Raw genomic sequence first — 13,017 nt, forward strand, 5'->3', positions numbered from 1 at the left:
TTTTTTCTAATGCTGCTTGGGAGCCATTAGGAGATAATCCTCAGCACCTGTGTCTGGAAGCAGGATGCAGCGAAGGCGTTGACTTGTGTGATAATGTCCAGTTTGCTGTCAATCATTTTTTCAAGGTTCATGGTGTGGGAACTGAGAGTGGCCTGAGTTTGGCTAATCACAGGCTGGAGTCTCAGTGTGAGGTGTTCCTGCCGCAGAGCCCTGCTAGCTTCAGACAGCTCACCTTTATCTAGTTAGTGACTTTGGCCATGCAGGAGAGGATGTTGGTATGTGCATGGATGACATTGCCAGAGGTATCATGTATGTGTTAAAGAGAGTTGGATGAACGATGAACCTTGAGGCACTTTGCAGATGTGTTTGTGGGCTGACCACTTGCTTTCTATCCATTGAGAAGGAACAGATCCAGTGGAGAGCGGGTCCTTGGATGCGAATCTCGTGCAGGCGCCCGATGAGGATGGAGTGGCAATTGCTGCACAGAGGTCCAGGAGAATGAGGACTGCAGTGTCTTTTCTGTCAAGGATCATACAGATGTAGTCTGCGGCAGCAATGATTGCTTTTTCTGTACTGGGGTTAGGCTTGTTGTGCATACCAGTGAGGTGGTGTGTTTATTTCGCCAGGGAAATAGAAGATTTTCTTTTGAAATATCCAAACACATTTTTGTGGCCTCTCTAAATGTCTCTTTGGGTTTCTTCTTTCTGGAGATGGAGAAGGACGGGGAGGTGCAAGGCCTCTGCCCAGCACTGCAGCCCCTTCTCTTCCGCAGGAACATCATATACTCAGTCTTGCACTAACAAGAAGCCACTACCCAGGCATGCTTATACTTATTATAACACCACCCTAAGCATATATGGCATATGTCATATATGACAACAAGACCAGAGGCATCTAGGACAATAAGACCTCTGACATACAGAAGAACATGAACTCTGGCGTATACGTAAAAACTCCTGGCGTATATGACAACAATACCTCTGCCAAACATGATAGCAAACCATGTGACATACAAGATAATAAAAGTTTTGCCATTATTGAGGACAAGGCCTCTTTTCTACCTGACAACAAGGCCTCTGACATGCATGAGAACAAGATACTTAGCACACATAACAACAAGAGCTCTGGCATACATGAGAATAATATTTCTCAAATACATGGCAATCCCTCCGGCACAGATGGCGAGACCACAGGCATATGTGACAATAAGACCCCTGCCATATGACGGTAAGCCCACTGGCACACAAGACAAGAAGACCCTGAGCATACATAACTAAAGGATCCCTGACGTGCATGACAACAAGACCTCTTTCACATAAGGCAACAAGACATGTGCAATTCATGATAACAAGATCCCTGGAGGTCAGGATAACATGACCTGTTGCCTACATGACAACAAGACACCTCTGGAATAAGGCTAACATGATAACAAGACCACTGGAGTTCAGAACAACAAGACCACTGACATACATGGCAACAAGAGGTGTGGCATACATGGCATCAAGGGCCACGTCACAAGAGACCAGGCCCCATGACAAGACTCCTTGCATACAGAACAACAAGCATGGATGTTAAAAACATCTCTGCATTCATAACAACAAAGTCCCTGCCGTGCATGACAACAAGTTCTCTAACATGCATGGCAACAAGGTAGACATCTGGCATACATGACAACCAGGCCCATGACATGCAGGATAACAAGACCTCTGGAATACATGACGACAAAGCCCATGGCACGCAGGATAACAAGACCTCTGGAATACATGACGACAAAGCCCATGGCACGCAGGATAGCAAGACCTCTGGAATACATGACGACGAAGCCCATGGCACGCAGGATAACAAGACCTCTGGAATACATGACGACAAAGCCCATGGCACGCAGGATAGCAAGACCTCTGGAATAAATTACAACAAAGCCCATGGCACGCAGAATAACAAGAGCTCTGGAATACATGACAACAAGGCCCATGGCATGCAGGATAACAAGACCTCTGGAATAAATTACAACAAGGCCCATGGCATGCAGGATAACAAGACCTCTGGAATAAATTACAACAAGGCCCATGCCATGCAGTATAACAAGACCTCTGGATTAAATTACAACAAAGCCCATGGCATGCAGGATAACAAGACCTCTGGAATAAATTACAACAAGGCCCATGGCCTGCAGGATAACAAGACCTCTGGAATACATGACAACAAGGCCCATGGCATGCAGGATAGCAAGACCTCTGGAATAAATTACAACAAGGCATGCAGGATAATAAAACCTCTAGAATAAATTACAACAAACCCCCTGGCACGCAGAATAACAAGACCTCTGGAATACATGACAACAAGTCCCATGGCATGCAGGATAACAAGACCTCTGCAATAAATTACAAGGCCCATGGCATGCAGGATAACAAGACCTCTGGAATACATGACGACAAAGCCCATGGCCTGCAGGATAACAAGACCTCTGGAATAAATGATAACAAAGCCCATGGCCTGCAGGATAACAAGACCTCTGGAATAAATTATAACAAAGCCCATGGCATGCAGGATAACAAGACCTCTGGAATACATGACAACAAGGCCCATGGCACGCAGAATAACAAGACCTCTGGAATAAATTACAACAAGGCCCATGGCATGCAGTATAACAAGACCTCTGGATTAAATTACAACAAAGCCCATGGTATGCAGGATAACAAGACCTCTGGAATACATGACAACAAGGCCCATGGCATGCAGGATAATAAGACCTCTAGAATAAATTACAACAAAGCCCATGGCATGCAGAATAACAAGACCTCTGGAATACATGACAACAAGGTCCATGGCATGCAGGATAACAAGACCTCTGGAATAAATTACAACAAAGCCCATGGCATGCAGGATAACATGACCTCTGGAATACATGACGACAAAGCCCATGGCATGCAGGATAACAAGACCTCTGGAATAAATTACAACAAACCCCATGGCATGCAGAATAACAAGACCTCTGGAATACATGACAACAAGGCTCATGGCACGCAGAATAACAAGTCCTCTGGAATAAATTACAACAAGGTCCATGCCATGCAGTATAAAAAGACCTCTGGATTAAATTACAACAAAGCCCATGGCATGCAGGATAACAAGACCTCTGGAATAAATTACAACAAGGCCCATGGCATGCAGGATAACAAGACCTCTGGAATACATGACGACACATCCCATGGCACGCAGGATAACAAGACCTCTGGAATACATGACGACAAAGCCCATGGCACGCAGGATAGCAAGACCTCTGGAATACATGACGACAAAGCCCATGACACGCAGGATAACAAGACCTCTGGAATACATGACGACACATCCCATGGCATGCAGGATAACAAGACCTCTGGAATAAATTACAACAAGGCCCATGGCACGCAGGATAACAAGACCTCTGGAATACATGACAACAAAGCCCATGGCATGCAGGATAGCAAGACCTCTGGAATACATGACGACACATCCCATGGCATGCAGGATAACAAGACCTCTGGAATAAATTACAACAAGGCCCATGGCCTGCAGGATAACAAGACCTCTGGAATACATGACAACAAAGCCCATGGCACGCAGGATAGCAAGACCTCTGGAATACATGACGACAAAGCCCATGGCACGCAGGATAACAAGACCTCTGGAATACATGACGACACATCCCATGGCATGCAGGATAACAAGACCTCTGGAATAAATTACAACAAGGCCCATGGCATGCAGGATAGCAAGACCTCTGGAATAAATTACAACAAGGCCCATGGCATGCAGGATAACAAGACCTCTGGAATACATGACAACAAAAGAGCAAGGATACAGGATGGCAAGACCTCTGGCATGCATGCCCACCACCGTGCAGGAATGCAGGATGGCAAGACCTCTGGAATACATGACAAGAAGACACTGTAAGACCAATAAGAACTGTGACATACATAACAAATGACTCCTGGAATACTTGACCACAAGACATTTTGCATACATAACAAGACCACTGGTGCAGATGACCACAAGACCCCTCCACACAAGAACTCTGTCACACATGATCATAAGACAAAACAGCAAGACATCAGCATACAAGACAGCACGATTACTGAGATGCAGCAAAATAAGACCCTTAGTATTACATATGTGACAACAAGACCTCTGGCACTGATGACAACAGGATTTTGGCATCCATGATGAAGATACTCCTGCTACATGTGATAGTGACACTCGTCCCTGTTATATATCATGTCAAAGCTTACTGACATAAACAATGTTTTGTGTTTTTCTGATGATTTTTATTTTATATCAACTTGTTGTGATGGCTATGTCTGGCTGTCAAATATTTAGCTTGGAATATAGACAGTGTTATTTTTGTTAAAAATCAAACACACAGGCAACCTTACACTAGCAAAGTAAAATAATCAAAATATGCAAAAACGGTTTGGAAGGCTCAGGCATCAGTGCTGTGATTTTGTTTTTCAGTGACCTGTAGGGCTATCTATATAGATTCTATTCTGCTTTACTTGTGTAGTTTGCAAAAAGTGCATTAAAGCGCGCGGTTTTGCTGGAACAGTGTAAGGAAAGTCCTGAGAGTTTTCCCCCAAACTCCCATTAGGAGGTAGTTCAATTCCTGAGCTTGCTCATGTGGTGTGTGTTCACACACAGTTACACACTTGATATAGTGTCACACCATCACATTGATGTGGTTCAATTCAATTTGGATGCCATACGATAACAGGCTTAGTGAGCGAAATGTAGTAATTCTAGTTCTAGAGAGAGAGGCAAAACTAAGCGCCTACCTTGGGTGCCACTAGCCTGGGGGCACCAGATAGTCTCTACCACCTTCAAATGTGACCCAATGCCATAGAATGTGGCCCTAAAATGTCTCTTCATTTAGTATGCATAAAACAGTTGATATGGGCCAGTGATGTTTCTCATAAATGAAACTGAAGCAAAAGTTATCTGTTATCTATTTCTTGCTGATAGGGTCCAGTTTCCATTCATTTTTTTCCACCCTGTTGATTGCTTCCTCCATCTGTCTCTAGGTCTCTTCAGGTGCTGCTCTGGTCATCGCCTTGAAGATAGACCAACGCTTTGCAGGATAGCGGATAAAGGGCTTCCATCATCCAGCCTTGTCTTGTCTCTCTTGCGAGATAGGATTCCTTTAATGTATCTGAAGTGGCCCCAACTAGAATTCCTAGTCAGTGACTGGACTGCAGTGTGAGGAGGTGTCTGCAACTGGGGTGGCATTAGGGGCAGCGGACGGGCCCTGCAGGGAGGAACCAGCCTCTGAAGCTTCAGCTCGCTTGGCTAGAGCTCCTGTCTTCCAGGGTCAAAGTTCATAGTGTAAAGTGCATAAGACATAAGGCACTTTACCAGGGTCTCAGTTTAAATGCCTGTAAGACAAAAACAAAAAAGGAATACATTAGAGGATTTAGAAGTGATTCTTTTGACACAAAAAAAATGGACTTCTCTAAAGTTTTGGGGAAAAAAATCACAAATGTAAAATTCAGTTATTATTGGAAACATATATGCAAATGTCTTAGCAGAACAGCAGGGGGAGGGAAAAGGAATGTACACCCTACAATATGTTCATGTTTGTGTCCTAACCCACTAATAAGTGTAAACGTATGATGTGTGAATCTTCTAATTAGTCACAATTTATGCTCTGGGACTGACTGTAAAACTTGAGTTCTCTTAATACAGTTTTATTCTTTAGTGTCAAACCACAGATTTTAGTTATTATTGAATACCTACTATTGGTTTTATTCTTTAGAATTACATCCGAGGATATTAGTGAATAATTAGGGCCAGTGTTACCTTTAACTTTGAATGACAGGCCAGTGGCTCAGATGACATGGATGGAAAATGATAACATTCTTCATGGCTGCAGATATTTTCAGAGATTCCCCATCTAGTCAGACTGACCTCAGCTCACAGGAATAGGGAAACCATATCTGGTATGTTATATGGATCTAGTCAAGCATGTCGCAACCCTGCCATGAGCATGTGGCTCTGTTTAAATGCACAACATAATGCAATCCATTGAGTTCAAGGATATAGCACCCACCTTAGACATTAAGCTCCAACTTTACTCAAGGTGAAACCAGGGCTTCCCTTTGCATATCATCACCGTCTGCTGCAGGTGAATGTTGCTGATTTCACTGTACAGGTTCTTAGCTAGACCAGTCAAGCCTGGAGCAGACTGAGGAACACTGAGAACATGAGGGGAGTAACCTGGGGCCTGAGCACAGGAACACAGCTTTCAGTTTATAACAGGCAGTAGCATCTGCTGAATGTACACAGATTCACTCAGTGGGTGGTTACAATAAAACAAACTATGGGCCACACAAAATAGCTGTGTTACTATACTGCTCTATGCCTGTTGTTTTAGATTCATTCAGCATCATTCTTCTTCATAGTGTTCTGTGATACATAATTGTGTTTGTCCACGTAAGGCTTTATAGAAGTTTGTCAGACCCTGCTTGGAGGGCCACAGGGCAGAGAGAGTCTATTAGGCCCCAGCTGTGGTGGTCCAGACATTAGTCACTGATATCCTAGGGTCCATCCCACTATGGCTCTGCAAACTCAGTCAAGTACACCCTTTCTACATTTGAGTCTCAGGTTAGTGAGGGCGAGCAGTCACCAACTTCTCAGGGAAGTAGTAGGGTGAGTGGCAAAGACATAGAACTCAACAATCAGTCAACAACCACAATAAATCACTTTCCAGACCAGTGCTTGTATTTTTTAGAACAGAAGATATTTTTCATATCACAATGATACAAAATACTAGACAATGAGATAGGTGTCTGATTTAAGGTTGAACAGCCCCATTCCTGGGATTATAAGGAAGAGCTGCCCTCATCCCTTATCTATGGTGTTCTCATAACTTCCCTCCACGTCTAGGGTGGTCTCTTCCATTAAAACAAGATTAGGCAAAATTACACAAAGGTGCACGTTTCACAGATATTGTATCATGGAAACGTCTGGATCAGATCCTATAGCTTTTTTGTAACCTAAAAGAGTCTTGCTGATAAAGATAAATCCTTTCTGTCATTTGACTTTGTGCACATATGCGGTCTCTTAGTCTCTGGAGGCCATGCCTCATTGTTACCTGATTGCAGAAGGGCTCAGTTTTGGTGTGCACTGGTTTGTGTGCACATCGGTGTGCAGGGGTCACCGTTTTCAGGGGTGTCTCTTCATCCACGTCAGCTGTCTCTATTCTCTCTCTCACATGTGAACTGCTTCAGGCTTTGCCTTAGCAGGCTGGACTGATGAAAGCTAGCCTTCAGAAGATGCGACCTTCCGGAAAGTCATCTTTGGCAGGAGTGGTCTCAGCACTGGGCGTCCCTGGAATGTGCAGCCTCTGGCAGAGGGCAGACTTTCCACTTTGGTGGTGTCTGGCTTCTCTTGGGTATGGCACATGCTGGCAGTTGTAGCACCAGTCCTCCGACTGTAGAAGTGCTGGTTGGCATAGGATATGGGGTTATACTTCTTTACACAGTTCACCTCTAGAACAGTACAAAGAGAGACCGCCCAACATCTCACAGCAAAGACTGACCCCGGCATGCACAACTGGTCTTCTGCTCCTGGAAGTCTCTCCTCCTGGGGGGCTAGACACCATCTTCACTCTCTGAACAGAGGGGTGTCAGTGCTAAGCAGACCCACGGCTTTCCCAGCACCTTGCAGGCTTCAGGTGCTGTCCACTCGTCTGTAGGAGACTGCCAGACATGCCAACACTAGCTCTGGTCTGACAGACTCTCATCGAGTACTCTGCGGAGCACCTCCTTCCTTGGACATGGAGAACTCATAAATGGAACAAAGTCGGGTGGTTTTGGTTCTACTTATATAGTCATTTTCTACTCAGGGAAAATGAACCCACTGTCAGAGATCATCGAACCGGTTAGAGGGGGTTCCATTTCAAATGTTATTTTCTGGCTGGAGTGGAGCAAACTCCTTTCTGCACGGTAATAACTTTCCAGATGGTAGTAATGATGCTGGCTCCAAGCAGGAGTTTCCAAAACATGGCAGGATGAAGTGCAAAGAGTCTGCACATGGCATTCATAGGCCTTCTTGTGGTAGCCTTCGAGGTGAGACAAGAGGGCAGGCGCTGCCTAGAAACTTCACCACCTTAAACAACAGAATCTGTTGCCTCACCTCCTCTCCACCACCATCTACCAAAAGGCAGTGCCCAGGAAAACCTATTCAACAATACCTTGCTAAAACGTCCTCATGGAATTTCCAAGGGCAGCCCTGCCTCCATCTCCCCTCCCCCCATTGCCTGAGGTCCCACCCTCTAGCTTCAGGAATGCAAGTAACACACTTTCAGGGTCATGGAAAGCTGTATCTGTCCTCCACCTTGTGCCAAGTTAAATCAGGGACCATCCAAAATGAATTCTGCTTATCCCAGAAAGCATGTCCACATCTGCACACAGTCTCACTGTTGTTTATGTGCCACACAAACACACTAAAAACAGGAACTCAACACGCACCCTGGATGTCAGCGCAAAGGGGTGTTACATTTAAGCTGAATTTTAGGGCAACTAGGCCACACTCCTCACTGGCACCAAAAACTGATCTCATCAGAACAAGTAATTCACAAAAATCAGAACACTGCCAATAATGACGATAACCCATGGCATGGACAGTAGTCCTATGTCATTAAAAAGAAGGCATGCTTGGTGCGCCCACTTGAAGTCACAGAACTAAGAAGGATACATGTGTTACTAGTTCTAGCATGATTAAAAAGTATGTCTGCCATACATTTCTGGCGTTTCTCAGCAGCCTTTTAGTTTGTACAGCAGTAGGAAAAACTATATGTACAGATCTCACAGCAGAGTTATTCACATTAACTTACATATGTATCTTCTTGTACATAATTAGACCCTCATGCATCCATGGCTTTGGATTTCTTTGCACTTCCATTGCATGCAGCATGAGAGGGTCGCTCAACTAGGTGGAACGAGTGCTAAAGTTTGCACTTTGGGGTGAGCCATTGTATGAAGAGGACTGAGTGACAAGGTGCTCTACAATGTGTCACTAAAACCCATCCCTTGGATTCCGGGTTAGGGGCTAACTGGCTGGAGACTGAGATAGTCGGGGAAACACTTGCCTTCTGCTGGTCATACCTAATGGAAGCTTTGTGTGAAAACAGACACCCACCTGTCCAGGATTGATCCAAGCACCTTTAGGTTGGGAGGATTTGTTATGGTAGGACAAAACACAGAACTTGGCCACAAAAACCTATGTATTTTGGATCAGGGAAAGCAACTCTCCTATTGGGATCTTTTGAATGTTATGCTCTGGAGAAAGCTCACTGTATTGTTCAGCTTAAGTTAGGAAGGAAAAGGGCACAACCTTTAGTAAGAGTGGGAAGGAATCGGGGTTTCTATGCAGGAGAGCATCATGCAGGGGTCAGGGGACAGAAAAGCCTGGGGTGCACAAAGAGGTCAGCAGTGCTTTAATAACCTCCTGTGGGGCTCAAAAGGATAGACCAAGAAGGGGTCAGTTTGGGATTCCCACACAGCATATGAGAGGGAGGAGGGTGCTGCTGGGACAAAAGTGCACATGAGCCTACCTGGGCTGGAGAGAAGCGGAAGAAAGGAGGGTGCAAGCGGTGAGGAGGCGCTGACATCGCACGGTTAAGATTTTAGGGCATCGATACCTGCAGGGGACAGGACCAGGGCTTGTAGGATGTCCGACAGGGACACGATTCCCTTCGGGAAGTAGTCGTCATCAACCAGCACCAAGCGATGAACCTGCCAGAAAGAGAGAAAGACGGGTGAGACCAAACAAGAAACTGAAAGAATGGCCAGGTAGATGATGAATGACTGATGTGGAGTAGATGGTGCCTGGAATAAGAGGCTGAGCAACTAGAATAAAACCAGCACCCATGCTTTCATCTGCCAAACAATCTGAACTGGAGTTTGGTGATAAGAGACAGCAGGCACCAGCCTCCTAAAAGGCTGTGAATCTGTAGATCCTTTCTGGGAGCAGGAGGGGTAGGAGGATGTGTACAGAAGGGGGAATTGAGTATTAGAATCAGCCTGAGGGGTATGGACTGAGCAGTTCAACTAAGATCAGGGAGCAGAGCTTGGGAGGTGCTGCTACGACCCATATCTTGAGCATCCTCAGGTTTATGCAGCGATCATCTTCGGTGCATGTGCTAGCAACAAAGTGGCTTGCGTGGCTTCACGGATATGAGTTCAAGGTTTGTGCCACTGTTGCGTCACAAAAAGTGACGCAATGGCAGCACAAGGGGCTCGTAAATATGCTCTTAGGTCAACATGACTGTCTAGTGGAGTAGAGCTAAACAGCTGGGGTTAACACTGTGGATGCCTTGTAAGGACACAAAGGAGAGTTTTGGGGGCAGAATTAAGGTCAGGGACCAAGACTCTGGGTATCAGACATGGGCCAGAAAGGTGGGCTGTGGGACCTAAGCTATGGCTAAAGGACACAGTCTGTTGAAAGTAGGCTAGCATCATAAGGAAGAAATCTGGGAGCCAGGATATGATCATATGGCAAGTCCATGGGAATTAGGGCAGGTGATAGAGAGGCAGAGATAAGATTATAGGGACCAACAGTGTGAGAACCAGGCAGAGCTCAGTAGGTAACATACGTGCCAAGGCAGACAATTTTGGGCTTGGGTTGGATTGAGAGAATTACCATAATGTAAGAAAGCTGGACTGTAGAGGTTAGTCTGAGGTGAGGGTATATGGCAGTCAGTTTGTGGCCTGAAAGTCAGGTCTGTAGGAGTCAGACTGGGGTCACGGGGAAGAACTGCTAGAATCAGACTTCATTCAGAGTTGATGCACAGTCTTGAGACCATAAGTAAACAACAAAGACCCTACTGTCAAAATTGTCAGTTGTGAATACTTTTGGGCACACTTGACATTATTTGAAGTGATGGCATTTGTACCTTCACCAGGAACCCCTGCAGGGAACAACAACATATAAATTATCACTGTTCACAAAAAATAAAAATAAGAAAACACAACATGATAACTTTTAAAAATTGCAATAAAAGCTCTATGTATTAAAGACACTTATCTTACCCTTTGGATAGCAAGGCCTACAATTCCCTAAATTAGCTGTCTTCTCCATAATCACTTTACCACTCACAACATTATCTAATAGAAGTGGCCTACTAATAATAGAAATCTCTTTGAATCAATAGATGTATTGCAGGTTTTAAGCCTTCATTAGTCTCAAGATAACACTGTTTGTACATTATGTTCTTGAGGCTTCATCTGCTGATGCGACTCCTGAGCATGTGCGTGATGCTGCCTGGGTAAGTTCGTATAGTACTATTGTTATTATGCATCCTTTTAACGTAACTTGTCAACCTGCCAGTTTCCTGCTGACCATGTCTTCTACTGTTTGGATGGATGTCCTCCATTGTGTGACATTTGTTTTGTGCATTTCTTTTTATTTCAAGGGTCAGCTACAAACACTAGTGCTTTTGACTAAGGAGTAAACCATTTGTTCTCTTGTTTTATTTCCTTTTCCATTTAAAAGTCCATCCTGGCACTGTCCACAGTGATGGACACTATTCTGCTGTGGAAGATACTAACAATAAGTCAAGGTTGTTCCATCAGTGTGCTGCAGAAGGGGAGAGAACTGGCGGGCACGTCCACAAAGCAAGGTAAGGCAGCAGTCTTACAGCACCACCTACAGACAGCACCATATTATTGCAAAAGGCCTGTTCAATTGACTTTTGTGAGTGTACGCACAGTGCTCTATCAAGCACATTTTTATTTTGCCTGGAGAGAGAAAAATCTTCTCCTGGTTCCACTCTGTCAATGGCAACGTTCTCGTTGCTCCTGAAAGTGAGATTCATCTCCAAAATTGAGGGCTAGAAAACTGGGTGGCAATGATGCTCAATGGCTTCTTTTAGCTGATTCATCACCATAGAGACAGCCCATTTCTTCTACATAACAATTCCTGCTTTAATCATCTTACAGTTCTGACAGATGTACATGCCGTGGGAAGGAAGGTTACCACTGCAGGGAATTGCCATTTCCAACATATGCCCCCACAGTACTGTGAAAGCTTGGTCAGTGCCTGCTAGGCATAGACTTCAAGAACTTGCACCCAACCAATGCAAAGGAGTGGAACATGTGAAATTCTTCAAATATAGGAGAAAAATTATTACAAAAAGACTAGGTCCAACCAAACACATTGGCCTTAGTATCTGGGTATCCTGCTGTCAATGTAATTGAGAAACTAAGATGGCCTCTATATGCAGAGGAGTCTGAGAATCTGTAGACATCTTCGAGTCAATGGACACTCCTCTTGTATTCAACTTAATAAAAGCAACTGAATTTATAAATAATGCCCTAGTGGAAAATCTCTTACAGCATATGTAGGAAAGTACCATCTTGCCTGGCATGTTACCCCCATATTTCACTGTATATATGTTGTTTTAGTCTATGTGTCACTGGGACCCTGCCAGGCAGGGCCCCAGTGCTTATAAGTATGTGCCCTGTATGTGTTCCCTGTGTGATGCCTAACTGTCTCACTGAGGCTCTGCTAACCAGAACTTCAGTGGTTATGCTCTTTCTGCTTTCCAAATTTGTCACTAACAGGCTAGTGACTACATTTACCAATTCACATTGGCATACTGGTACACCCATATAATTCCCTAGTATATGGTACTGAGGTACCCAGGGTATTGGGGTTCCAGGAGATCGCTATGGGCTGCAGCATTTCTTTTGCCACCCATAGGGAGCTCTGACAATTCTTACACAAGCCTGCCAGTGCAACCTGAGTGAAATAACGTCCACGTTATTTCACAGCCATTTACCACTACACTTAAGTAACTTATAAGTCACCTATATGTCTAACCTTCACCTGGTGAAGGTTGGGTGCAAAGTTACTTAGTGTGAGGGCACCCTGGCACTAGCCAAGGTGCCCCCACATCATTCAGGGCAAATTCCCCGGACTTTGTGAGTGCGGGGACACCATTACACGCGTGCACTGTACATAGGTCACTACCTATGTACAGCG

The 13,017-nt window shown here is 44.8% G+C and overlaps 2 protein-coding genes across 7 annotated transcripts in view; one reads left to right on the forward strand and one right to left on the reverse strand.

The window, feature by feature from the left end:
• The first annotated feature begins 2,352 nt into the window (after positions 1-2,352).
• SEMG2 (semenogelin 2) lies at positions 2,353-3,933 on the forward strand. The gene has a single exon (XM_069226520.1). The coding sequence runs from the start codon at positions 2,353-2,355 to the stop codon at positions 3,931-3,933; it is 1,581 nt and encodes a 526-aa protein (XP_069082621.1).
• A 349-nt stretch (positions 3,934-4,282) lies between these two features.
• PRKAG3 (protein kinase AMP-activated non-catalytic subunit gamma 3) overlaps positions 4,283-13,017 on the reverse strand; it is a 313,220-nt gene continuing 304,485 nt past the window's right edge. For 5 of the 6 annotated variants that reach the window (XR_011202029.1, XR_011202032.1, XR_011202031.1 and 2 more), the window contains 2 exons: positions 9,587-9,767; positions 4,283-5,405 (listed from right to left, as the gene is read on the reverse strand). Coding sequence is in view for 1 of the 6 variants with exons in the window: in XM_069227140.1 (XP_069083241.1) it covers positions 5,398-5,405; positions 9,674-9,767 (102 nt within the window). In the remaining 5 variants the exon portion in view is untranslated. The remainder of the gene's footprint in view (positions 5,406-9,586; positions 9,768-13,017) is intronic. The other variant, XM_069227140.1, reaches the window with a different exon arrangement.

This window comes from Pleurodeles waltl, chromosome 3_2 (assembly GCF_031143425.1).
Source record: "Pleurodeles waltl isolate 20211129_DDA chromosome 3_2, aPleWal1.hap1.20221129, whole genome shotgun sequence".
In the NCBI taxonomy this organism is placed as follows: Eukaryota; Metazoa; Chordata; class Amphibia; order Caudata; family Salamandridae; genus Pleurodeles; species Pleurodeles waltl.

Coding starts and splice junctions, on each gene's coding strand:
- SEMG2 (XM_069226520.1), top strand. CDS start 2,353: ATGCAGGATAACAAGACCTCTGCAATAAATTACAAGGCCCATGGCATG.